The sequence below is a fragment of the Lemur catta genome, chromosome 16, assembly GCF_020740605.2.
Source record: "Lemur catta isolate mLemCat1 chromosome 16, mLemCat1.pri, whole genome shotgun sequence".
In the NCBI taxonomy this organism is placed as follows: Eukaryota; Metazoa; Chordata; class Mammalia; order Primates; family Lemuridae; genus Lemur; species Lemur catta.
Window position 1 is genome coordinate 52343858 of NC_059143.1, and position 26249 is coordinate 52370106.

General features: G+C 43.7%; 1 protein-coding gene across 2 annotated transcripts in view; it reads right to left on the bottom strand.

Moving 5' to 3' along the window:
• Positions 1-222: 222 nt before the first annotated feature.
• Positions 223-26249, bottom strand: part of FBXO15 (F-box protein 15) — a 39465-nt gene continuing 13438 nt past the window's right edge. For both annotated transcript variants that reach the window (XM_045527207.1, XM_045527206.1), the window contains 6 exons: positions 25790-25999; positions 22201-22327; positions 20653-20735; positions 19539-19681; positions 9036-9160; positions 223-590 (listed from right to left, as the gene is read on the bottom strand). In XM_045527207.1, the coding sequence (XP_045383163.1) occupies positions 324-590; positions 9036-9160; positions 19539-19681; positions 20653-20735; positions 22201-22327; positions 25790-25999 (955 nt within the window). In that variant the 3' untranslated portion in view covers positions 223-323. The remainder of the gene's footprint in view (positions 591-9035; positions 9161-19538; positions 19682-20652; positions 20736-22200; positions 22328-25789; positions 26000-26249) is intronic.

The window sequence follows — 26249 nt, forward strand, 5'->3', positions numbered from 1 at the left end:
GCACACGCCCTCTCACCAGTGATGACACGCTGAAGTAGACATTCTTAGTTTTTAACTAAGGGCAGAAGAGAAGTAGATATTTTTCTTTTTATTTGATATGAATTTACACTCGATTGTGCTGTTTGTTTTTAAAAGGTGACTTAATCCTTCAAACATTAACTTAAAAATGACACAGAAATCGTAATTTCTAATGTGAAATATGAAGGCACCAAATAGACTACAGCAGATACACTTTATTGTAACTTCTAACACCGAGAACAAAGCTCGTCAGTCCAAAAGAAACAGCCAAATAGCAACAGTAACTTGCCGCCTACTGCTAATATTCAGTATTTTGTCCCAAACCAATGGTTTATTTTTCCTATGCTCAGGTAAAGGACCAGGCTGACAATAAAGTACTCTTCGGTCTCTTCCATCCACACCAGCTCCACGTGCACCCGTCCTTCCGCGTCCACGTAGTCCACACAGTACGTCTGACCCAAGAAATTAGGGCTGTCAGAGGGTGCGGCAGATCTCATGCCAACTGGGGAACTGAAACACCAGAAGGGTTTCCCAAACTCATCCAAAAGAGTTACGTCCATTATAGAACAACTCTACAAAATAAACATAGTAGACAAAATAAACAAGCGTAAGGATAAAATCGCCAATTCCACCTGATTTTCACAGAAAACCTGATGTAAAACTAAAATGCTCTCTGTGGCATCAAAGTCCAGAAAACTATCATTGGTATTTCACGGTCTATTTTATATTCTAGAGTAGACTAGAGTTAGGATTTCATGTGTCTTATCACCTAATATTCATTCTTATTCAAATCTACATACGAGCCCTACAGGGCAGTCATAGCATCCAGAGCTGGGACCCCAGAGAAACATGCAATAAACATCGTCCCTGTCCTCATAGAACTCACAGTCGGTCCAGAGGTAACAGACGCTACACAAATGGCACCAACTGTGGCCAGTGCTTCCTGAGTGAGGGGCGGCATCACCCCCGAGAGCAGCCCGGTCCTCCTGGCTCTTCACTGCCACCAGCAGACCGTCCCTCCCCATCTTTTGTAAAACCTGCTTCTTTGAGGCTCAGAATCTCCAGCTCCTCACCCTCGCTGTCACATGCCAACCCCCATCCACCCCCCCATTCCTAAGATTTTGGCCCTAGCCTCACCGTCTGCCTCTCAGTCTGTGTCTCACTCTCTCGTTCTCTCATCTGCTCCCAAGTCTCACCATCAAGTGACTCCAACACCCACGGGGACCCCGCTGGATCCACCCGATACCCTGGACTCAATTTCTGAGCTACACAACCCCATAATCTCCTCAGTCACTCATTCCCAGTGACACATCTGGATGTGTCACTTCCAAAGTCAACTTCTCAGGCCCCTGTTTTCTAACCATACCTCTTCACCTTCCACTTACTCATTCAACGACTTCCACTACATCTGTACTTCAGATCCACCTGGTATTTTCAGAGGGGGCGAGACACAACCTCCCTGAACCCCACAGCCCCCTTGCTCTCTCCTCCCTTCCCAGACAGACCCCTCCCGAGCTGTCCTCACTGATTCGTCCATTCCCTTAACTCCCAGCCACCCCTCACCCCACTCCAACCGGCATCCTCCCGCTATCATTTCCCCCAAACGTCTCTCAGTAAGGACACTGAGTCTAGCGAACACTTGCTAGTCTCCACCGCAGCCCCCTGTAGCATTACTCATCACTCTTTTCTTGAAGAACCGTCTTCCCAAACACTTCTAGACCCAGCCACTTGGCAGCTTTCCACCAGCCCCCACTGTCGGTGCTCCTCACGGCTTGGTCCTCAGCCCATTTTCACCATTTATAATTCCTCTCCCTAAATGGATTCCACAACGTAAGCTACAACCAACACACCTATGATTCCCAGAAGTATATACCTCCAGGCCAAACTTCTTTTCTAAGTTCAAGTCCTACATATTCAAGTGCCTGCTTCTTTGAGGCTGAGAATTTCCAGCCCCTCACCCTTGCTGTCACATGCCAACCCCCTGCCCACCCCCATTCCCAAGACTTTGACCCTGGATGCAAGAGTCCATCAAATCCCGTGCGACTATATCCAAACGCGCCCTCGTCCCAGGGAGACTCTCCCAGCACTCCCCTTCCCGGGATCGGTCTTACCCACTGGCCGTCCAGCCCACATGCACACGAGCCTGGGCGTCATTCCAGGCACCTCCTCCCGCTCTTCCTCCATGTACCCACCATGCTGTCCATTCTCACCTCCAATCCATTTACCTTGTCCCGTTTCCACTGCCACTGCCCCTAGCCCAGGTGTCAGGGCCTGATTGTTTGCGCCCCACCCCCCAAATTCATATGTTGAAATCTAGTCACCAATGTGATGGTGTCAGAAGGGAGCCTTTGGGGGTGACTGGGTCATGGGGCAGCACCTTCATAAATAGGATTAACGCACCAATGAAAGAGACTCCAGAGAGCTAAAAGGCGCCGTCTGTGAACTGGGAAGAGGGCCCCCCACAGACACTGAATCTGCTGATCATGGACTTCCCAGCCTCCAGAACTGGGAGAAAGACGTTTCTATTATTTAGGAGCCACCCAGCTTATGGTGTTTTGTCACAGCAACCCAAATGGACTAAGGCACCAAGTTACCTTTCTTCCCTAAGGAATCACAATGGCAGCCATCAGACTGACCTCCTCAGTCGTTCTCATCCATCCTCCACATTTGGAAGACAAACCTCTAAGGCAAGCCTAATTATGTCACCCACAGCCTGGAACCCTGCGACAGCTTCCTACTGCTCTGCAGAAAAGAACTACATTTTTTCCTGTTGCCTGTAAGGCCTGGCCCCACCTGCCCATCCCCTCTCACTGCACACGATGCGCCCTCCCGCCATCTGTGCTCCAGCCACTCTGACTCTCAGTCCCTTGAACACGCCACACTCCCACCTGACCCAGGGCCACCCAGGCTCCCAGCCTGAGAGGGCTCCTCTCCATCTCCCCGTTGTCTATCTCAGCATCCAGAGTCAGTGCAGGTACCTGCGCCTGGGGAAGTCTCCCCGACACCCCCATCCCAGCCGGCCGCACGCCCGGTGGGGCAGACACACCAGCGTGTGCTTACTCCTGGAGGAGTCGCCTCACATCCCCCCAGCACCTGGCTCAGTTAGCACTCAGTAACCAATATTTCCTGATGAATGAATGAATGAATGATCAATGAAGCCCTGTCATAAAGGATGAACAAGAGTTAATTCAGCAAAAGAGAGAAGAAAATAGGGAGCAGCACGTGCACAGAGCCCAACAGACCTGCCAGGGTTGCAGCACTGACACTAGTCGGCACGGCCAGAGCAAGCAGAGCAGGACCCTGAGCACCACGAGGGCAGGACCGTCAGCTGTGCACAGGGTCACACCTCTGGCCACCTGCATGCAGTGACTGGGCCTCGACCAACACGTGCAGAAAGAACATGTGGGGGCAGCAAAGTGGGCGGGGGGCAGTGAGAACAGCGCGGAGATACTGGTTATTGTTATACACTAACAGACACGGAGCAAACCCCGTGACTAAGCAAACCCCGAAGACTAAAGCAAACCCCGAAGAATCAGTGGTAACAGGAAAGAAGAGATGGAAGAAACACTGGCGAGATAAACTGAGCAGAATCTTACGTCTGAATGGGAGGAGGGGGAGTTTAATCTCCTAGTCTCTCACCCATCACAGATGATGATTTGGGGGGAAGAAACATGGAAGTTCTAGACATGCTGAATCTAGATGTCTATGGGGCACCCAAGCACCTAAATCCACCAGGTGAACAGACATAGCTGTACGGGGACATGAGCAGGGGAGGGGTCACAGATGGACACACTGATAATTATTAATATTATTAATGAGCTACATCTTAAAATTTACTTTTTAAATTGTGGTAAAATAAACATAGCATAAAACGTACCACCTTAGCCATTTTTAAGCATCCAGCTCAGTGGCATTAAGTACACACACATTGCTGCATAACTACCACCGCCATCTACCTCCAGAACTCTTCTCATTTTGTAAAACTGAAATCTGTATCTATTAAACACTAACTCCCACCCTCTTCCCCTGACCCCCTGGCAACCACCATTCTACTTTCTGTCTCTCTGAATTGGGCAACTCCAGGAACCTCATATAAGTGAAGTCATAGAGTATTTGTCCTTTTGTGAACCGGTTTATTTCACTTAGTATAATGTCCTCAAAGTTCTTCCATATTGTAGCATGTGTCAGAATTTCCTTCCTTTTTAAGGCTAAATTATGTTCTATTGTATGGCTAGACCATGGTTTGTCTATCCGTGTATCTGTGGACAGATACTTGGGTTTCTTCCATTTTTTGAACATTGTAAACAATGCCTCTATGAACCAGGACATATAATGTGAGCTATCTTTTAATGTGTTCTGTGCACCAGACACTAACCTAAGCAGTTTCCCTAAACTATTTTATTTAATTCTAACAAAGCTAAGAGGGAGTGTCAAGGATAAAATCTTTCAACAGTTACCTTTTCAGTATGGCTCTTTATTTGCCATGACTTGTGCCCTGCATTAGAGTTCTATTAATTGGAATTTAAATGCTTACCCCTAGATATCAGCATAAACTGAGCAGCTATATACCACTGCTTTCAGAAGTGTGGCCAAAAGTGCTGACCATTTACACCTAAGTATAATCAGGTCAAAGAGTCTTGATTCAATAAATGTATATCTTAGAGAAATTTGAGGAGCAAAAACATTCTAAAAGTTGAAAAAATGAGATGGTTTAGTAAGTAAATGATATGAACTGGCTGCCACCTTTGCAGGAGACCTGAGTGAAGGACCAGCCAACAGAAACATCCCTAACCCATGACAGCGGTGACCGCAGAGCCTGAGCCCCCACGCTGGGGGCTGCACCGTGAGACGCCCAGGAATCCCCTCGACACCTGACCTCACTCCTGGGCCTCTCCCGGGTGATGGACAGTGGCAGTCCTAGAACAGCGGACACCAGCCAGCCAAGGCCCACTCCCTGCACCCCTGCAGCACAGAGCCCGTGTGTGAGGGGAAGTAGGGTTGGGGAAGGAGGGGAAGAAGGGAGCCCGCATGGTGCGACCTTGCCAGGGCTGAGACTGGGGAGTCAAGGCCAAGGCTAAGTGCTAGTAGACGTCTCACTGCACCCAGGGAGCCAGAGCCCTTCCGGAATAAGGAGTCATCACTACAGCCGTTTCAGAGAAAAGGCTCTGTGCCCGAAGCAAGTTCCAAGACAATACAATGGTGAGACTGTGAGGCAAACCCAAGCTCTTCTCACCCCATCATGATCTTAACCACTGGTTTAGCATTCACCTGGTTTTGTTACTTAAAACCTCACCAGCAGAGAGACAGACAGTGGTCAGAGCCCTGAGCCAGGAGCCGTGGGGGAAGAAGGCCAAGCCCCTGGGTCCCACGTCTACAAGACGGTGGAGAAGCAGCAGCCCTGATGGAAACTGAGGCGGAATGGTCCAAGAGGCACGAGGACTCCCTGACAAGGCCACCAGTCGGTGGCCCTCCACCTTCAGCCAGCGACTTAATCCCTCTACTCTCCCAGCCCACAGCTGCCTGAGAGACAGCAGCTGAACGAGGCCCTCCTCGTTCCAAAAGCCCAGCATTCTCCAGTTCCTTCCTAACCTATAAAATGGCCTAGCACACAACAGGCACATCAAACCCTTTAACAACTTCCAGGGACACTGAAACCAAAACCCAAATTCTTTCCTGTGGGTTTCCAGGCCCCACTTCCATCACTCCCTCCGCCTCCCTGGCCAGCCGGCGCCAGGCACGACAGCGAGGCGGGAAGGGCAGCCCCGTACCAGGCATGCAGCCAGTGGGTCTCCTCACCTGTCTGTGGGCCCCACCCACCCCTGCGGCACAGGGGGCATTTCCAGCACCTCGTTCCTCACCCCCACCCTGTCCAAGGCATCTCCTTTCACTCGGTTCCTCCTCCGCAAGGTATCACTCCCATCCTTCTGGAGGGAGGTGTATTTTAAAACCTGCCTCAAACCTTCCTCCTACTGACCTTCAGGGAACTCTGTTTCCAACAGTCCATTCCTCAATCAGTCTCTGTCACCGTGGACATCCAGCAGGTACACATCTGAGCAGTCAGAGGACCTCACCTTCCCCCCAGGAGTGAGCCGCTGTCCTAACCTACGCCCCCACCTGCCAGTGAACTGCACCAGGTTAAAAATTCAGCGTCTGCGGAGAATGCAGCGCTTGCACATGTGGGAATATCCTGTTCTTCCTAAGGTGTTTGCTTCAGTGGCATCAGCAGACTTAATAACCCCACGGTCACGGTGCTTGGCAGCAGGTGGCCAATGAGCCTCTCTCAGGGGGCACAGCCACCCACAGCCTTCTGGACCACGGTGTGTCCATAGCAGGCTGCACTGAACTCAATTCTCGCATAAAGCAGAACCACAGAGAATATCTAGTTTAAATTAAAACTGATGCCAAACCCTACATAGCTTTAGAAGTAGTGTCAAAATAACATCAAAAAAATGCCAAACCATGAAAGAAAAAAGTAAAGGGAACACAACAGGAAAAGCCTTACCAAAAGAAAATCCATCAGTCAGAAATTCCAATAGGAACTGAGAGAGGACAGAGCAGGAGAGTATCTTATTTTGAATCATGTTGAATATCACAGCAAGGCTACCTTGATAGAGCAGCCTCGCTACTCAAAATGACTTTGTAAAATACCAGGACAACCACTTAGAGAGCAACCAGCCTGTCTGGATTCACGACTGATGTGCAGTCACTGGAAGCATCTTTAAGATGTATTTGATATCATAACCAGACTTAAAAAAGAAAAAACGGAGTTGCTTATAATGTGATTTTTTTTTTTACTTTTAAAGTCTAATAATCTACCATACAAACTTACGAGCTGCTGAAGTTACATGCCAGGGAGTCAAGCTAAAGACACTTTCCACTTGAATTCCCTCCATGCCAGCTAAGTGTCAGAGGTCACTCTCCTCTGAGCTCCAGGGAAGAAGATTTTTATGGGAACAGTAAGGTCTAGTGGACACCAGACACCCCCTCCATGACCACACATCACTTCAAACAACACAACGCAACACAGCGTCCTCTGTCATTATCATTAATATTATTTTTTCTTTTTTTGTCCTTGTGACCAGAATCAGCTTTGGGTGACACACTTTCTTACTAACCTTTGCTCTGATGGGCATTATAAGCTACAGCATTAGACAGATCCTCACCAGAAGTTGTTTCTATGATTTCCAAGAGAAGAAAGGACTTTATTTTATTTTTGTTTTTAATAGTCATATGCACCTAAGAAACTTTTTCTATCTTCTGACCTTACTTACATTTTAAAAAAAAGTTTTTAACTTCTTGAAAGTAATTTCTTAAAATAAATATTATCATTTCGCTATACTTAGGGTCATCAGATTCCTGGAGGGAAATTCCTGATCTGCATAGGAAACATGACATCACTTAACCTGACTTTTTCCCTTCAGGAACTCTAAGGACAGCTTAGTCTTAATACCGAACCCAACAGTATAAATGGCAAAATGCAAATCAACCACACCACCCTGCGGGCCAAGGGAGAGGGAACAAGCTTCTGAGCTATTCTCTGTCTTCTCCCAAAGCCCATCTGGGAGAAGGAATTTATGAGGAAAATTGTCCAGGGACAGGAAACCCATTCCCTACATTAAGGACTTAAAATCCTGGTTTCAGATCAAGTTGTTTTTCTGGAAGCCTGTATACCTGAGTCACATGTTCAGCAACCTACAGAATCACTACTTAGAGCTCATTTGAGTCCAGGTTTGAAACTATATCCTCTGCTTCTATGAGAACTGCTGTACGAAATCTTTCAGTGCTTTTGCCGCTCAAATGCTACATGCAATTGGTCCATTACGTAGCTCGGTCTGCCCTACAAAAGATCCCGTTGGAGATTTTGTTTTTTAATGACCAGAGCTAGGATAAAGCTCTGTTTCTTCGTATAAATCCTACACTTCCCGTTTTTCCCCAATGAGAACTAAATGACTGCTTTCAGCTTGCTCTAAACTACTAGAAAACACAAACTATTTTTAAAAATTATGCTGACTCTTTAAAAGGTTATCATATTTATATTCTGCCTTTCTTGGTCCTCAAGATGTATTTTGATTTTAATATTTTATTTTAGCACATATTTTTATTATAAGCCCTATATAAATCCATCAAAGAAAAATAAAGAAGTCAGGTTTGTGCTATTAAAGGCATGAAATGATAGTTTTGTGTGTGTGATAAACATCACTTTTGCTAAAGCTTAAACATTTGCTTACAAATAAATAGGATTAGTGAAACATCTCATTGTACCAAGAATCAAGTGGCTCAAGAGATAATAATGCCCCTTGGTCTCAGGCTTCATCATTAATAGTTCTAACAAGGCGTCCACACACGCAGGACAGAGCAGGGCTATGTTACAGGAGGCCCCCGCAGTCTCAGGAGACCATTCCCACGGGTTCCTGTGACTATGAAAATCCTGCTCATCCCACAAAACAAAGATGGAGAATGATGAGAACCAGGCATAGCCATGGACACAGGGTTCACATAAGAAAACAGAGCTGCGGGAGAACACCTCTTCTCTCCTCCCTCCCTTCCCTCCACCCCTGCCAATTCCCAGCCTCTAAGTCAACTCTCCCACCTCCATGGCTAGTTTTTACTTAACTGTTCTAGGAAATACCTACATCCTGGAACGAGAACTTACAACTGCAATGAATTTTAAGTTGGCATATGACTGATCAAGGTGTTCTGAGCAGATGCCTGGCCCAACCTTCAGCCCCACTCTGTCTCCATGCCACACACAGACAGGGGCCTTTGCGGGCTGGGCGCTGTCCAGAAACATGGCTGCAGGTTTGTACCACTCCTCCTCCACCCACCCCGGGAAAACAACAGGCACGCAGCACGCAGTGATGAATGAACTGACTGTCAATGGCTAAGAGAATGTACACAAAACCGGAATGATAAACCCAGAACTTTAAAGGAAGCATAATATATATACACATCAACAGACATTTTTTTATTATACAGAAACCAGGTTACTTGAAGAAAAGAAAACAGCTGTTTTTTACCTTTATACAGCCATCAATAACATTAGTTCTCCAAGAGAGGCCAACTTTTCCGATAAGAGGTAGGTGTTCTCTGTTATTTTTCAAATTTATGACAATGAGCTTCACATATCCATTTTCAATGTTTCCTGAAAAAACGTAAGATTTTTTAAGTTACTGTATAGCAATGCCGACGACAAATCATCTCAGGGCAGCTGCTCCATAGGGACGGCTCAGCCTGCTAAGCACTGGCCTTACTGGTGGGGAACAACATGGGGCGCAGAGAAATGGCCCCTCGCATGAGCCCAGACCAGGACATCTGGACCCCAGAGGCAGAAAGATTAACACCTGCTCCAGCAAAGCGATGCCAGAGGCGAGTTGGGGAAAACGGCGGGGGGGAGCCTGGACACCCACCCCGTCACAATGCAAAGACTGCGGAGACAGAGATTCTTCTGACTTGGTTGAGCCAACAGTGACAGAAACAGAAAACCAGAATTACCGAACTGAAGAAAGCAGAGGCAGAAACAGCAAAGAAAGGAAACCCAGTGAGAGGAAGCACTGAGAAAGCTCCCCCAAGAAATGCAGCATTAGAGAGTGGGCAGACACGAGGAGGTGTGGGCAGGAACCCAGCACGAATGACACAAACAGGCCACTTTGCAGCAACCTCAACCTTGCACAGGGGCCCGCACCACCCGAGCCACGCCCTGCTCTGCTCTCCTGGGTCTCTGGTGATGGGGCAGGGGGTGCAGGGGCGGGGAGGGAGCCCGAAGCACCCTCCAGCTTCCCAGTTCCATTTTAACATACCACAAAAAGCAACTATCAAGTGGCATCCTCGCTCATAAGCAAGATTTCTTCAGGGACAGACACCTGAATAAGGGTAAGATGCAAGTCACAGGGCAAAGAGATGGAAAAAGAACAGAGAAGAACAATGCACTTTGGCCCTAGTTTGGTTATTTCATGGGACAAAACAAAACCAAGGCTAAGTTGCCTTAGGAGCCAAAGTTCTATTCTAGAAATTCCACACAGTGTTCTCCAACTTAAGTGTAGCCAAAAGGTTAAAACTGATGCTTCGTCAGGGGACTCTTTTGTGACAAAATAATGTGCTTTAAGCAAGAGAGACCATCAGGCAGGTTTCTAGCCCTGCGGGGTGGCGCTCTCAGCCTCTCCGGCCACACTGCTGCCTTCTGAGAGTCTTACTTTTGTTCCAAGGATGGAGACAGCCCACACTTTCTTCTCTGCTGTGGAGTAATTAGCAAGAACCGTGCAGCTCTCCCTCCACTCTCCCCAGGTGTAGGAATGAATGCCAAACGACACCAGCCTTTCCCAGGCAACAGCTCTACCGTCCCCTTGGCAGGGACTGGCGGAAGCAGGGAGGAAGTCTGTGAAAGCCAGGCCTCAGCGGAGGAGCAGTAATGACATTGCGGATGGACCAGATGTGACTCTGCTCTGCTCTCTGCTACCGCCCAGCCATGTGCAAAGTCAAGGGAGACCCCCCGACCAGTGCAGCAAAGGCAGGCGTGTGCGCAGGCAGCCCACGGCGCAGCACGGGAAACCAGGAGTTCGTTTTCCACGCGGCTTGTCCTTAGGACACTGCTGAAAATGGACCCCAAAGTACAACAGCCAATAACCTCTAATGGCAATTGTCTGAGCTAATAAACATGAAATCCCTGTAGGAAGCAAGGAATGTTGTTATTTTGTTACTACCAAATATTCTCCTACTTCAGAACAATTATCACACTTGTATTTCAAAAGGTCAGAGCTCTTTCCCCCAACGGTTAAACTCTTCCCACATTTAAACAATCTGCACAAGGAATGGACGTATGAAAGTGTGCATATACAAAATAAGTAGTATTTTTGAGACCTTATTGTATACCAAACACTGAGTTAAGCACATTCTGTAGAGTAGCTTAGAAGAACACTTTAAAAGAATTCCCTAAAATAATGCTATTAGATAGGTATTACGATTTTCTGAATTCACAGGTGAGAAAACTGATGCAGAGAGGGTGACAGTAACTTGCCCAGGGTCATACCACTAAGTGGCAGAAACACGAGTCAAACCCTGCCCTGTGTCTACAGTCTTTGTTATAATAGATTAAAACATACACAAAGCAGGGGAACCACGCTCACCTATTAGTTTATATACTAGCTAAGAATTTCTCATGTAGATTCAAACTCATGAAGTGTTGTTTTCATATTACTACCAATAGAGAAAAACTTATTTCTAAATTAGCAAACAAGATACACTGGGCAACCATTTATGGCTTCCCAAAATTTTGGGTAACGTCTCAATCTGTGAGTCCCACACCCACTGTCTCTCATTCCAGCACTGCTCATAACTAGGTCATGGGTGATGGGTTTCCTGCGCTGAGACACACGCGCCCAAAGCTGGGGGCAGCAGTGAGCACATGATGAGCGCAGAGATGGGAAGAGCCCTCTGCTGACACACCCAGGGGCAGAGGGGCCTGTTCCCTGGGGGGGCAGGGCAGAGCCCTGGAGTCCACTGTTGGGTACAGAGTGGTGACATTTTCACAAGGGAAGCCACACAGCGAGGCTGTGCACACGCATAACAAATGCAGAGTAGGGCTCTCCTGAACAGACTCCGAAGTAGCCTATCTTTTAGTAGATTCCTGTGCCCCTTAAACAGCTCAGAATAAATTCTTCTCGTGGAGACTCTAACCTTAATCTACCAATACATACAACCATCCACAAAATGCAGCAAAATACAACCTGAGGCTCACTGTCTGTGGCTCCCAGTGACACTGTACCTACAAGCATGGCCTTTAGGTTCACAAAGACCTCATTCCAAACCCATTTACTAGCTGAATAACCACGGTCAAGTTCCAAACTAAGTAAAATAAGGATACAAATAGCACTTTATGAGGCTTTGTGAGGATTAAAGGCACTAATAATACATACTAACATTACAAAGTGGATGCTTATAGTATATATGCCAAGCTAAGTGTGCTAAGCACTCTATATGCATCATCTCAATATTAATACCCTATGTAAAGAGCCAAATCTGCTGCCAAGCATGAAGTAGAGATGTACTATGTGGACCAGAAGGCTCAATATTGCTAAGATGTCCATTTACCCAAATTGATCTATAGATTCAATGCAATCGCAACCACAATCCCAGCAAGTACTTTAAAAATTAGTTTATAAATAACATTTATAAGTAAATAATAATAATAGAAATTGACAAGATGATTCTAAATTTCATATGGAAATGCTAAGGACCTAAAATAGCCAAAATGATGTTGAAAAGGAAAAAAAAGTTGACTTCAAGACTTACTCTAGAGCTACTGCAATCAAGACAGTGTGTTATTGCCTATAAAGACACACAAATAGATCAACAGAATAGATGGATCCAGAGATAGACCCACACCTTTACAAGCAATTGATTTTTGACAAAGACATCAAAATAATTCAAAGGGAAAGGGAAGTCTTTTCACAAATGGTACAAAAACAACTGGATATCCACACTGGGAAAAAGAACTCAACCCTTACCTCATACTCTACACAAAATCAGTTAGGGACAGATCACAAACCTACATGGAAAAGCATAACACTGCTAGAAAAACAAAGGAGAATATCTTTGTACCCTGAGGTAGGAAAAGTTTAAAAAAAAAAATCATACAGTAAAAAACTGATAAATTATATTTCATCAAATGAGAAACAGTAATTTGTAATGCTTATCTTCCATAATGAGTCACTAGATGTACAAAACAGGAAAAAAATGTACCAACTACTAATAAAGATACTATAATGAATTATCTGTTCTAAGTAATCACCACCCAAAAAGGACTATATTGTTTCTAATGCTTTACCTGTTATGATTCAAGCTTAGAAAATATAATCTGAACTGGAAACATAAAAAGTAATTAAGGAAGAGAGGAAACAAAAATCCATCTATATTTGGACTCACAACAATAAAAAGGAAGTAAGATGACATATACAAAAACACGAAACAAACAATAAAAACTTTAAAAGAATAATTTCTCAAAGAGAGGTTATCTGGGCTTATCAGGCTCTGCTACTGAAGGGTTAAACAATCTCATTCTTGGCGCTAACAATAAGCAGCTTCTAAGGCCTATAATGTCTTTTTATCCCCTCAACATTTTCTACTGTGTCCTACAGAATAAGCACTGAATATTTTTTAATCGGTATTTTGATGGAAAGTACATGGCAAAATGCTATAGGACGATATAGAGAAAATCTAACTAACAATGGAAACATAAGCAGAATTTGTTCACAAAGGTAACACAAAAGCTATTAATAAATTGAAAAAGGTGCAGGATCTACTTTAAAACATTTTTCCTAAGGGTAGTAAAGGAAAACATAAATACAAGAATACCTCGGGAGACATGGCGGGTTCACTTCCAGACTACCACACTGTGAAGCAGTACAGTGTTATTCGAAAGTGGACTTGGATTAGTTGTAAATGCATATGGCAAATTCTAAAGCAACCACTTACAAAAGTTTAAAAAAAGTAAAACTGATATGCTAAAAAAGAAGAGAAAATTAAATCATATAAAATGCTCAATTAAAATCAGAAAAGGCAGAAAAAGAATAGAAGACATAAATAGAAATAAAGAACAAGAGTAACAAATAGAAAACAGTAACAAATATGGTCGACGTCAACCCAATTATATCAATAATCACTTTAAATATCAATGGTCTAAATATGCCAATTAGAAGACAGAGATTGTCAGAATTGGTGGAAAAAAACAAGACCCAACTATATGTTGTCTACAAGCAACCCACTTTGAATGTACAGACACACACAGATTAAGAGTAAGTGGATAAAGAAAATGTATCATGCTAATGCCAATCAAAAGAAAGTGGAAGTAGCTATATTCATTTCAGACAGAGCAGACCCCAGAGCAAAGAAAGGTATCAGGGATAAAGAGGGCATTAGATAATGATAATGGGATCAATTCTTCAAAAAAGACATAACAATTCTTAATATGTATGTGCCTAACCACAGAGCATCAAAACATCTGAGACAAAAGCTAATAGAACTGCAAAAAGAAATAAATAAATCCACTATTATAGTCAGAGACTCCAACACCCCTCTATCAGAAATGGACAGATCCACCACTATATTATGAGAAATTAGCTCTTTTTAATGTTTGGGGTTATATATAGTAAAAAAGAAAATTAATTCTAACAAAAGAAAAAATAAAGTGTTTTCAAAAGTGATTGTAACCATTCTACTTTCAACAGCTTAACACAAACTGGCAAATAAATAAACAATACCTTCTTTTGAAAGCACAAAAATAAAAGCAGCAGCATATTTTGTTATATAAATATTATTTCCCTTTTTTTAATATTACTCTCCCTCTCAATACTGATAAAAAGACTACAACATACTATGCAAAACCTTTTTCCTTCAGCTTCTGAAAATTGGTAATAATTAGCTTGATATAAAGATCAAATAAATATACATTTCTTCATACTTCGCATTGCTGATCAGGCTCTTTGGCAAGCTCAATTTGCACATCAAAGGCACAATTGGGCTATTTCCTTTCTTCTCTTTCACTGGGCTGTACCATAATCACATCAAAGTATTAATGGACAGATACGCAGAAAAGAGTTCACACAGCAGGCCGGACACTGTATACTTAGAAAGGACTACTTGCAAGCTTGGCCCTTGGATGTGGTCCAGGAACTTGGATTTCAGGAGTGTTCCTCACCGACTATTGCCTAACCAATAAGGGTGGTTCACTGTGCCTAAACTGTTCACCAAGTGGTTAATGCTGAACAGCCTTTCCTTCTGGAGTCTGGAATTTTTGGTAGCGCCAGCCAGAGACTGCCTACGTAACCAGCCCCAAATAAAAACCCTGGGTGCTGAGTCTCTAACAAGCTCCAGTTAGAGTTATTTAATGGTATACAACATCTCATCTCACACGTGTGGTCACAAGGCCAAAGCGTAGCTGTGGAATCAAGCACATCTTGTGTTTCTCCACAAGGAAAGGACTCCAGGAAGCTCGCACTGGTTTCCTTCGACTTTATCCCATACACTTTTTCTCTTTGCTGACTTTGCACTGTATCTTTCCACTGTAATAAATCTTAGCCATGAATACAACTACATCCTGAGGACTGTAGTCCTCTTAGCGAATCATTGAAGTTGAGTTGGTCTTAGGGACCCAATACCAACAGTCCCTTTACATTCCCAAAGGAATAGAAAACAAAACATACATAGAAAACCCACCAGGCAGTTTTATAAACCCACCTCCAGTACTCATTTAAAAATTACTCTTTCAGTATTTCCTTCACTGTTCATTTCTCCCCATCTTGCTTGTCCCTCATAAATCCAATTCAGGTAGCAAAGTATTTATTCACCTAAACTTCCTTCTAGCTTAATTTTAGTGGTGATACACAACAAAGCAGGAAGCAAATATGTGCAGGTTCAGGGATCATAAATTTTTCTTTGAAAAGAGATTAGATAGATCCCTTTTAAAATTTCTCAATACAGCCAACTTGTCACAGTGGCATAACACATAAAAGTACAAAGAAAGAGAACTTCCCAGGTCCTTGGGGGAGGAGCACACGGAAGTTCCAAGGAGGAGTCAAACCTGGAAGGACAGAAGGAAGGACACAGATCCTTTTTATTCACTAGCAGGTAGTGCTCAGAGGTAGAGAAACCTTCCCCGAGATACAGCTTCTTACTGCAGGAGAATAATGCCTGGAAACGTGAGCAATAGATTATGAAATCAGAGGACGTAGGCTCGTCCTGACCTTGCCAGGACAGAACACACTCAGGTCTGAAAGGGCAGGGAAGGCAGAAAAGTAGAGCAAGACTTGGCTCCACCGGCCAGAGCTGAGCCCACTGGAGCCGTGTTGGGGCTCACGGCCAGGAGGCCTTGGGGAGGCAGCCCTGGCCGAGCGGGTACTTTGCCGGCCAGCCAGTGAGGCGATGCCTATCCCTGCGTATCTACCACCAAGTCAGGCTGCACGCGGTCCTCCCTCTCTGTGACTCAGGAACCCAACCCTAGGCACCAGGAGCTAACTAGGTTCTTCTGGTTTGTTTTTAGTAACAAATCTGGGAAAGGGAAAAAAATCAAAGGACCTTGTAGAAAAGTACATGGGTAAGAAAACAGAACAAAGGGATATTTTGTTCAGAGAAAATATTGTGACTAAGAGGTAGACAGGATTAAATTGCCAGAACTTACTTTGACTATTTTATTGCGATTGTTCTGTCTGAAAATAAACATATCATAAATCCTTTGATTATTTGTATTCCTGCATATTCAATTCTAGAGATCCTTACAGCCAGTGTTAGGCAAATTATTCTATACAATGCATTATATCCTAACACTCTAAAGAAATACTAAATATCCTTTAAAGAATGAAGATATACACAAATATACAGATAAATCATGACTTAATTAATTAAAATAGCTGCTAATTGCTTTTCTATGATTCTAATATTTATCAGAATGTGAATACAGGATTTATGTATAATCTGGGACTGCATAAGATATGAAGGTGTTTAGCTGAACTCTCCTGGGTATCTAGTCCTTCAATGATACCATGTTAACGGTTACTTTCTTGGTTATCATAGTTTAGTGTGTCTAACACTTGCTGGGCCTGGTCCCTCCTCCCTATTCATTTCCAAGATTGTATCAGGACCTGGATGGTGATGACACAGGTGTTTGCTTTATAATAATCTCTTTTATGCATTTCTCTGAGTGTCATTTCACTATACAAAGAGGATTACCAAAAAAGAGAGAAAAGCAAGGGAACAATTAACACAACGTATAGAATAGTGGTTTCCTCTCGCAGGAAGAGAGGCAATGAGAGCAGGAACGGATACACAGGTGGCCTGAAAATTTGAGGCGACGGTCTATTTCTTAAACTTTAACATGGTTTTTTTATTGTTTTCCTGTAACCTGTACACATCATATATAGAAAAGATTATATGATCTCATAATTAAAATTTTCAAGTAAATTTTCTTAGCCATTTTCTACACATATGTATATTTCCAAATGGATTTTAGACTCAGCTTTTCAAGTTTGATAATAAATTTCCATTGGGATTTTTTAACAGAATTGCAATAAATTTGTGGGCTAAACTGGTACATCCACAGAGTCCTTATTCAAAGACAGAATGCTGGAAAAGGCCCTACAAAATGACTAAATTCAGGCTCTGTTTATAAATTATGTCCCATTTAAAGTGTTCTCCTTCCCACTACCACGGGGCCCCCACCCTGGCCTGGACCACACCCACCAGCCTGTCTGGACACTGCAGTAGGCGCTCTGTCCCCACCCCAGCGCCCTCCAGGCACCTGAGTGCCACCCTCCCAGCATGTGCTTGTGCCGGGTCACCAGGCTTCCCTGTCCCTGACCTCTGGAGGGCAGGATCCCTGACTGAGGCATGCCTACCCCTGGCGGCACATCTCCTGCATTCAGTACCTGTTTGCTAGTGAGCAACCCAAACAAACAAACGAGGTCGCCCTCCAGACTGCCTCGTTAGTGTCAGGCCAGGTTTCTCATGTCTCACAAACAGAATACAGAGCCTCCTAAATTCTAGGGACACGATGGTAAAACATTTTATCCTTGATAGGGAGAAAGTGTTTTAAAAAAAAAAAAAATAGGGGCAAAGTGCTGTCATCCCCAACTGCAATGACATAGCTGAAATTTTCTAAATATACCACATGGTACCACAAGAGAGTTTCTCAAAAACTGCAGAGGACATTCTATTTGTACTTTTTTAAAATGTTAGAAAGACACTCTAATGGCAACATCGCCCTCTGCTGATTCTTAATAGTAGAACCATGTGAAGAGGAAATGCATTTGAATCTGCCTTGGAAGTTGGCTTATTGTATCAAGTCTTCTTACTGGGGGGAAAAAAACCCACAAAGGCATCTCAGTTTCTCATTCTCCTTCATTTAACTTAACCTCTTACATGTAGTAACAATCATATAATCTTCAAAGGGGTTTATCTGAAATAACACAGAAGTGGCTTAAATGCCACACTAGCAAGTCAGCAGAGAGGCGCCTTTCCCTGCCCACACTTCCGTTGTAAAGACAGTTACAGTCTCACATACAAGAAGGTACACTCTAAAAGCATATCACTAAAAAGCAAAAATATGCAGGCAGTGTATTACAGAAATCCAGGCATTTAAGACTCTCAGCTCAAGTCCCAAGGCCCAAGCGCAGACTGGAACTGTGCTGTGTGCTGGCTTTGCAGAATTAGAGACCCGACTCACACCCTCAGCCCCAGACTCCTCATCAATAACACGGGAGAGATAAGAGTACCTATCTCACAGGCTTGCTATGAGATTAAGTTACATAATTAATGTAAGTATGAAACATTTAGCAAGAACTCGTCATGAGTACTCATAAATGTTCCCTATCACAGTCACATTCATCATTATTAAGGGCATTCTAAATATCCCCTAAGACAGACCTGGCACCTGACAGGCCTAACCCTCAAGAATAGAGTGATCAGACTAATTCTATGTGTATGTACATGCATGTTTACCTCTCTAAAAAGACAAAATGGCAGCACAAATATGGCAAAAATGCTATAAATTGGTGAATTCTACATAAAGGCTATAGAGAAATTATCTGTATTTGTGCAATGTGAAATTATTTCAAAATAAAAAAGTTTTTAACTTATGAGTGTCAGAAGCAATTCTTACAGATTAGTTGGTAACCTGTAAAAACCATGTCTTATAAACCATGTTGGATAAGAAGTTCCTAATGTCTGTCTTGTAAGGAAAGTATGCGCAAGAAACTTAGTATCTGTATTCGGATTTCAAGTAACCTTTATTTACATAGCAAAGTAGCCTACCCTAGGTACGCAGATACAAAGTACCCTGCCAGAAGGGGAAGTGTGAGGTTTTCTCTTCCCAGAGCCAGGGGACAGTGGGTTCGTGTAGAAGGGGAGCTCTGACGCCCCTCCCCTGGGCTGTGCCTAAAGGAAATGAGGCAGCCTGCTGCTCAGGCCTGAGGAGGAGGGAGGGTGTCACGCCCCTCCACAGAGAGGCCCAACCACTAGCTGCTCCCTTGCTCCATCCAGCAAGGAGGCTGACGGCCTGCAGCTCTGCTCTGCAGCATCCTGAAGTTGCAACTTCTCCTCTAGAGGCAACAGAGAACTGTGAGAGCTCTGACCAAAAGATCCTGGCCGATGCAGCTCAGAATCCTTTAGCTAAGGAAACAGGAGAGCTTTAAGGTAACAGGCCCAGGGCGATTTATCTAAAAGCCCTTCGACTGCGTGCCCCTGGGAGCAGGCAGCTCACCATCCACTCTCTTTGTAACACTTATGTGCATGCCTCCTATGTGCCAGGTACTGATTCCGTTATTCTGAGAGACAGTACTGAACAAAACGGGATGGAGGGGAGGGAGATGCCAGCTGAGGAATTCCACCAGTCCTGCAGCCATCCGGGGTCTGGGACGACAGACCTGCCAACAAATTCTAAAGTGACCAGTTAGGAATCCTTAACTCAGACAGAAAAAGTGGTTCCCTGAACCCAATCTTTTAATTTCACAATAAAACAAAAATTCCATTAATTTCACCTTTCTTGGTGAAGAGATCGTGAAATTTGCCACACAGGAAGAAAACCCCACCGCCGTGCAGGTCGACGTGGAGCTGGTAGCCGTGCAGGCCGTACTCGGGGCTGTCATACAGGAAGGGGCTGTGAGGCGGCGGCTCGTAGGGGCTGGAAAGCAAACAGCACGCACAGATTCATCAGCACCAGAGATAACATACTTGCATTGAACACACTTTAAAAGAAAAATTCACATCCATTCAAAGCACTACCTCCTACTAATGAGACTCTACAGGATTCCCAATAATCCGTAATACCATGAACCCAAAGGGACTGCTCCATGTTCCTTTTACCAACTTCTACAAACACAGGCAGACGAGAGAGAGTCTGCAGGCAGCACAGACACCACGGGTGAACGAGTTCCTGCTCTGAGCGCAGGACGGCAGTTCTACGAGGGCAGCTCTGCTCCTCGGCATTCTTCTCCGTATCCAGAGGGCAGAAGTGCTCGGCAGGAAAATGCGCCAAGCAACAGATCGCTAGGTTAGGATCCTGGGAGAAAGACCCACAGCAAAGATGAACAAAGCTTCATTCAGTGAGAAAAGCCTTACTACAGAAGGTGACAAACTCAAAAACATGCAGGAGCTTTTCAGGTAAGAAAAAATTGAGTTAAGGGAGAGTCTAAGTCCACAGGGGAAGGGGGAGAGCTGTGGTGAAACGGGAAGCATGTTCCCCACCCAGAGACATTCGAATTCATTAAAAGACAGAGTGTCCAGACCACACAACACTCATCTGCAGCCCAAAATCAGCCCGAGGGCCATGAGTCTGCACGCCCTGCAAGATATGAAAACTCCCGTAAGTGCAATACAGGAACAGCAGTAGCACCTTATAGTAATGAAGCTATCCTGCCCTATACACAATAGTCTACTAGGTAGAAATCCCTCAACCTGGAATAAATAAAGCAAATAAGTACTCATGAATAATCCAATTATTTTAGCAACAGCTAAGTAATTATGCCTGTTGGCTTGTGTCTACTGATTATAAACAGAATCTCTCTGCAGCCATTCTCAGGATACTAAGATGGCATCAACTCCTAATCCTTTATATTGACTATGCAAAAATTTAACACACCCACAAATACATACATAGTGGCCGAGCCTAACGAGCTCCTCTCCACAAGGTGATGGAAATGAAGATTTGCCATGACAAAAGCCAGTTCTTCCTCTTTCTGAAAAGTTAATTAAAAAGAATACATTTTTCAACTGAAATATTTTAATTTTTCACAAGGTCGTTGCGAAGATCGCAGCACATTCATCTTGCAGATAAATGCAGTTTCTTACAACTATAAGATCTCCACGGTGCTAATGCATTATTACTGCTAATATATTATTACCATCTAATAAGGCTTGTATTTCATATTGACAGCAGGACCACAATTCCCTCAAATGCACAGAGCATGCAGCACCAGAAGAATTAACATCCTAGTTCTCGTGAAATATCCAAACACTGTATTATACATGATGATTGCAAAAGTATACATTATTCGTTCCGGGCTATTTCAAAAATAAAGACAATACTGGTAAGACCTTCACAGATCCCAGATTAATTCCACAAATACTGAACGTTACTGGCGTAACATTCCTCTATCAAGTAGCTGCTTGATTTGGCAAACGCCGTGGGAATAATTACATTCAGCGTCTTCACTTGCCCATCAGGTCGAACAGCAGAAAATGTAACTATTCAGGAACTGATCATTTCTCCCCAGATCCACAGCTGACCCTGACTGGTACAGGTGGCCCCGAGTGGGAAACCTGAAGGTGGCTTCTCCAACAGCCAGGCAGAGGACAACCGACCAGCCAGAGAGCCCTCGTCACTCTGCAGGCCAGCGCAGACCAAGGAACTCACGCCGTGACGTGCACAGCAGGCAAGGGGTGGCCTCACCCACCAGTCACCTTCACACAGAAGGGAAGGAGGGAAGAAAACTGACCATAAGTTGGGGGAAGAAAAGGGAACACGAGGATGATGCTGAATGAAGCTGCAGGTCTTGATTCTGCCTTGTCATTACATACAGGTGCATACTGCCATTCTCAGAATCGAATTTGTGAACTGCTGTCTTAAAACATCCATAGACCAAAGCCACAGACTTAAACCTGCGGTGTACAGTGTACAGAGGGACACCATACTGTTCTGCTTTTCACTGAAGTGACCGCCCAGAGAACAGCCCCCAGAGGAGAGAGCCAGCCATCAGCCTGGTCGGTGGAATAAGGAGCCTTAAGCAGAGGGAAAGGATAACTTCTTAGACATTTTACCCCGAAGGGCAGATCGTACTCAACCAACATCACATCTGCAGGACCAGAAACAGGCTTGGGAAACTCGCGTGTTGAACACACAGTAACAGGTTTGTCAGAGAAAGGATATGAAAGGAACAGAGGCGGATTGGAAAGGGAAAGGGAAAAGTCCCACAACATTAAAAGAATAACATGAACAAAAGCACGAAGGCAGGAAGAGATGTTTTGTCATCCGAGATGGCAGAACAGCAGAGCAACCTCAACAGCGTGGAGAGGACTATGATCACTGGAAAACGGGGCTGGCAGGACGGTAAAGTGGAATGCAGTTCCTGACACGCCTCAGAGGAGTTCCCATTTGATATGACTGTGAGGGGAAAGACGCACACACCGGGGTTTGAGTCTTACCTTCCACAGCCCCACCAGAAGGCCAGGGCTGAGGCAGAAGATCCGAACGAGTCTGTCGCAGCCAATCATGGTGGATTCCGTTAAATGGCTCAGGTTGTACTTTGTAATTAAAGAATGCCATCGAGGTCTTTGAACATTCATGCCAAAAAAAGGAGAGAAATGAGCTTTTCTATGGGGAGTGTTGCGAGTTCTCCTTAGTACATCTAAAAATACCCTGGAAGAGCGTGTTAACAATGTGCTCAACTAAGAGGCACATTGGTGAGGTGGGGACACAAATGCCAGCTACAAAGTGGATACATTCAAATTTCCCATCCAACTATTGTTCCTCCCCCTCTTTGTCACTCTCACTGTCAACTCCACGGCCCAGCCAGAAGGAAGCTGAAGGATCAGGAGGGGGATGAAGTGGCAGAACCGTCTTCTGTTCCTTCCCCCCAAACCCAGCACAACACCACAATCTATTCCTCACCAAGTGAGTAACACAACGCAAAAGCAAAGATAAAGGATTCTATGTGACATAAAAGCAGGTGGTCTCAGCAGGCTGTCTGAAAGCAGATGTGCCTTTTAAAGTTATTATCAAGAGTAACTCAGCAATAGGGAAAACTGAAACATTAGAAAATAAGTTTAAAATCATGAGTGTTTTCATAAAGGAGACACATTGTGAACTCTATCTTAGTCTTAGTGACTAAAAGTAAATACTTAGATGTGTAAGAAAAGACAACATCATAAGACTTAAAATCATGTACAATGAAACTTTTTATAAGCACTATACTATAATAGCAGACAAAGATGTCTGTCATGCCCAGGAACCTAGAGATCACTCAGGAAATTATAAAAGAGACGAGATCTCAATGGTCAATTAATATAGCACAGACCAAAATTTCTAAGGAGTTGGGGCCATATCTCCTTCGAGAGTTGGCCTCCAGCACCTAATGCACAAGCTGGCAGGCAACAGGTGTTCAAATGTACATTACGTAAAAGTATTAAAAAGGATACTAGCTGTGGCACTGTTTCAAATAAGAGAGTGGCTGTAAGGCATCAAAACTAAATCCTCAGCTACCGTAACACCCTAGTTCCATGTTCAAGTTTTCAAAAGAACTTTTCATGCTGAGAACCACAACTGGATGAGGAGAGGTGGTCGGTGAGCATGTGTGTGATGTATAAACTAAAAATAAACTCAGTGTGTGTAGAATATACTTGGAGGAGGATGAACACAGGAGTAAGAACCTAACTGTGGCCTCAGGGAAACCTTAGCTCCAACCTACAGTGACTTCACGCCATCATAGACTGGTTCTTTGCGTGTGAGAAGACCGGCAGCCTCCTCAGAGGGACGATAGCATTATGGCGCACAGCAAGTGCCCAATAAATGGTGGTCACGGATATTGTCACCATTAATGTGGACAGAGGGTACGGATGTGAAAAATCCTCTTCCCTCACTCTTCAACGTGTCCAAAGCTGGAAAACACTCCCGGCCGTAGAGGTGTTTAAGTCGACCCTGAGGAGAACTCCTTAGGTGCTTGGCCTTACAGGCCGCTGGCAGAGAAACTAAGGCTGACATGTCCCCAACAGTTCTCACACATGGGAGGAGGGACAGCATAAACCACAGAATGGAAAACACTGGCAAGGAAGAAAATTTAGAGTCGCATTAGAAAGGTATAAATTACAGAGAAATTCAAATTGCAAATTACACCAACAAGGCTTTCACTGTTCTTGAAAAAAGTCTCACAGAGGAAACAAAAAGGACCCAAATAAAAACCACTAAACCTCTTCCTGGCTGTCACACAAATGCACACTAGGATTTATATGCCTGCATGATAAAACCATTCACTCACAAACTTGTAATAAAAGTGCCAATCAAAACAGATTCCTAAAAAACACTTTGTTTACCACCATTTTTCAAAGGCTGGCTGAAGTCGATTGAGTTTTGATGGAAATAAATTACACTAAATTAATTTTCCAATGAATTCTAGCATTTGTCACTATGTGGTATCTAGCATTCCTGACCTTGATGACAATTTTCAGGAATACACTATCTCTAACTGAACTTTACAATTCAACATTATCGATTTAACTTAGTCTTCCTTGATCATTTTAATTAATGTTAACCATTTGTCCTAACATCTATAAACATTTCATGATATGCCAAGTAACACTGTTCAAACCAGTACAGAGTTTGTGGGTTCATTCTCCAAACATAATTTCAAAATGCATAAAACCTATTACATTAGAAAAATCTGGTATCTATCATATGATGCCATATGAATTTCAAAGCTTTACTCAAATAAAAGCACCATTTTAAAAAAACAACTGTGTTTCCAAAATATCTTCAGTAATATAATCAGGAAAAATAGCTCACAGTTTTTTCATCACAGCATTAAGGATGTTTTAGGAACACAATACGACCTGGACTTCACAGGATGAAGAGGTCTGAATATTCTCGCGTTCACAGCATGGGGAGAGAGCTCAGTGATCAATCGACAGCCCTCAGAGCCTGCACCCCAGAGAGGAGCCTCAAACAAGGGCCCAATTTCAGAGGGGCCACAAAACGCGTCTGTATGCAGGGAAACCATGAAAGAACCTGTCCCTCATGGATACTGTAGGCACTGATGCCAGATGTCTCAACACCATCCACAGCAAGGACAGATGTGAGAAACCAATGGGTGGAACAGAGCACGCAAGGACGGTAAGAAAAATGACACGGTAAATGCCGCTGAAAAGTCAAACACCAGAGATGGGAGAGGATGTGAAACCAACACTGGGGAAGGCAGATGCTATCTTTGAATTTGCAATAAATTTTATTAAAGAAATGACAGCTTGCTCAGGAAATGAGGTTGTTTCCATGCCACAATCCAGCTTTTAAGAAAAAACAACCAATGACGACCAAAGTGAGCACGAGAGATGTGCTGGGAAGGGCAGATGCCAACCATACAACGAGTGTGGACTTGGCGCACAGCCACCTTATGACAGAGTAACCCTGAGGGCTCAACAAGCACGAGCAGTGGGATGCACATGCATCTGATCTACGCATTTTACAGTGATATCTTCTGATATTTTTCACAGCAGCCACACATGCTAAATACTATGTCAGCATCAGCATCATCCCATTTTACAGATGAGAGAATGGAGGCTCAGAAAGAGTAAGTTACTTGTACAAGGTCACATACCGAGTAAGCTTAACAGAAAGGCAAAGTAACTAATAATTATGATTTCATGACCTCATATTTAGACTACAGTTAGCATACCATTTATTAAAGAAGGAAAATATAATAGTTTTATGTATCTTTCTATTTAAAATGGTTAAAACTAAAACCCTCAAAAATTTAGCCATCATTCAGGAAATTTTGTTAACTAGAATGTCATTCCCCCACCATTATAGATAACCAAAATATAAGGAACCTAAATTTAGACCAAATCAGAAATGTGATAAACCCATTCTTTTCCTATTCTGTAGTGATGCAGAATGACAGAAAAGTCTTTAAGATATAGTCAAATTAAAATACAATGGTGGCATTTTCGAATTACAAAAGCAATGCCAACTAATATTTACATACAAGACACTTTCACCCAACATTTCTGCTGAATTAGTACTTACCTATTTTTGGTGGGGGTTTTATACCAGTCCATAAAAATTGGTGTCACACCACACAAGTCTAAGGTTGACAATGACGTGAGACACGGCCAGTCTTTGCCATACCACAGAACAGTAACTGATGTGTCATTTATGGAGAGATCGACATGCTCCATGACATATTCCTTTCCACTTTTCTCTTTCAATATAATTGCCCAACCTAAACCAGATTTTCTGGAGAAAGAAAGGAAAGCTAAAAATGTTTACCTCATAGCAAAAAAAAAAAAACCTGAAGCCAATTTTATATGTCATTTCTAAAGCATCTAGTTGCTTAAAAGCAAAAGTCTAAATTCTCAGAACATGCCTGATGTAACTTTCATTTCATCAACAGTTCTCTCTTTAGACTTCTTCTCCTCACCTAACACTCACTGGACATCTATGATGCCCCAGGTACTGGCAATACATAAATAAGACCAAGGCTTTG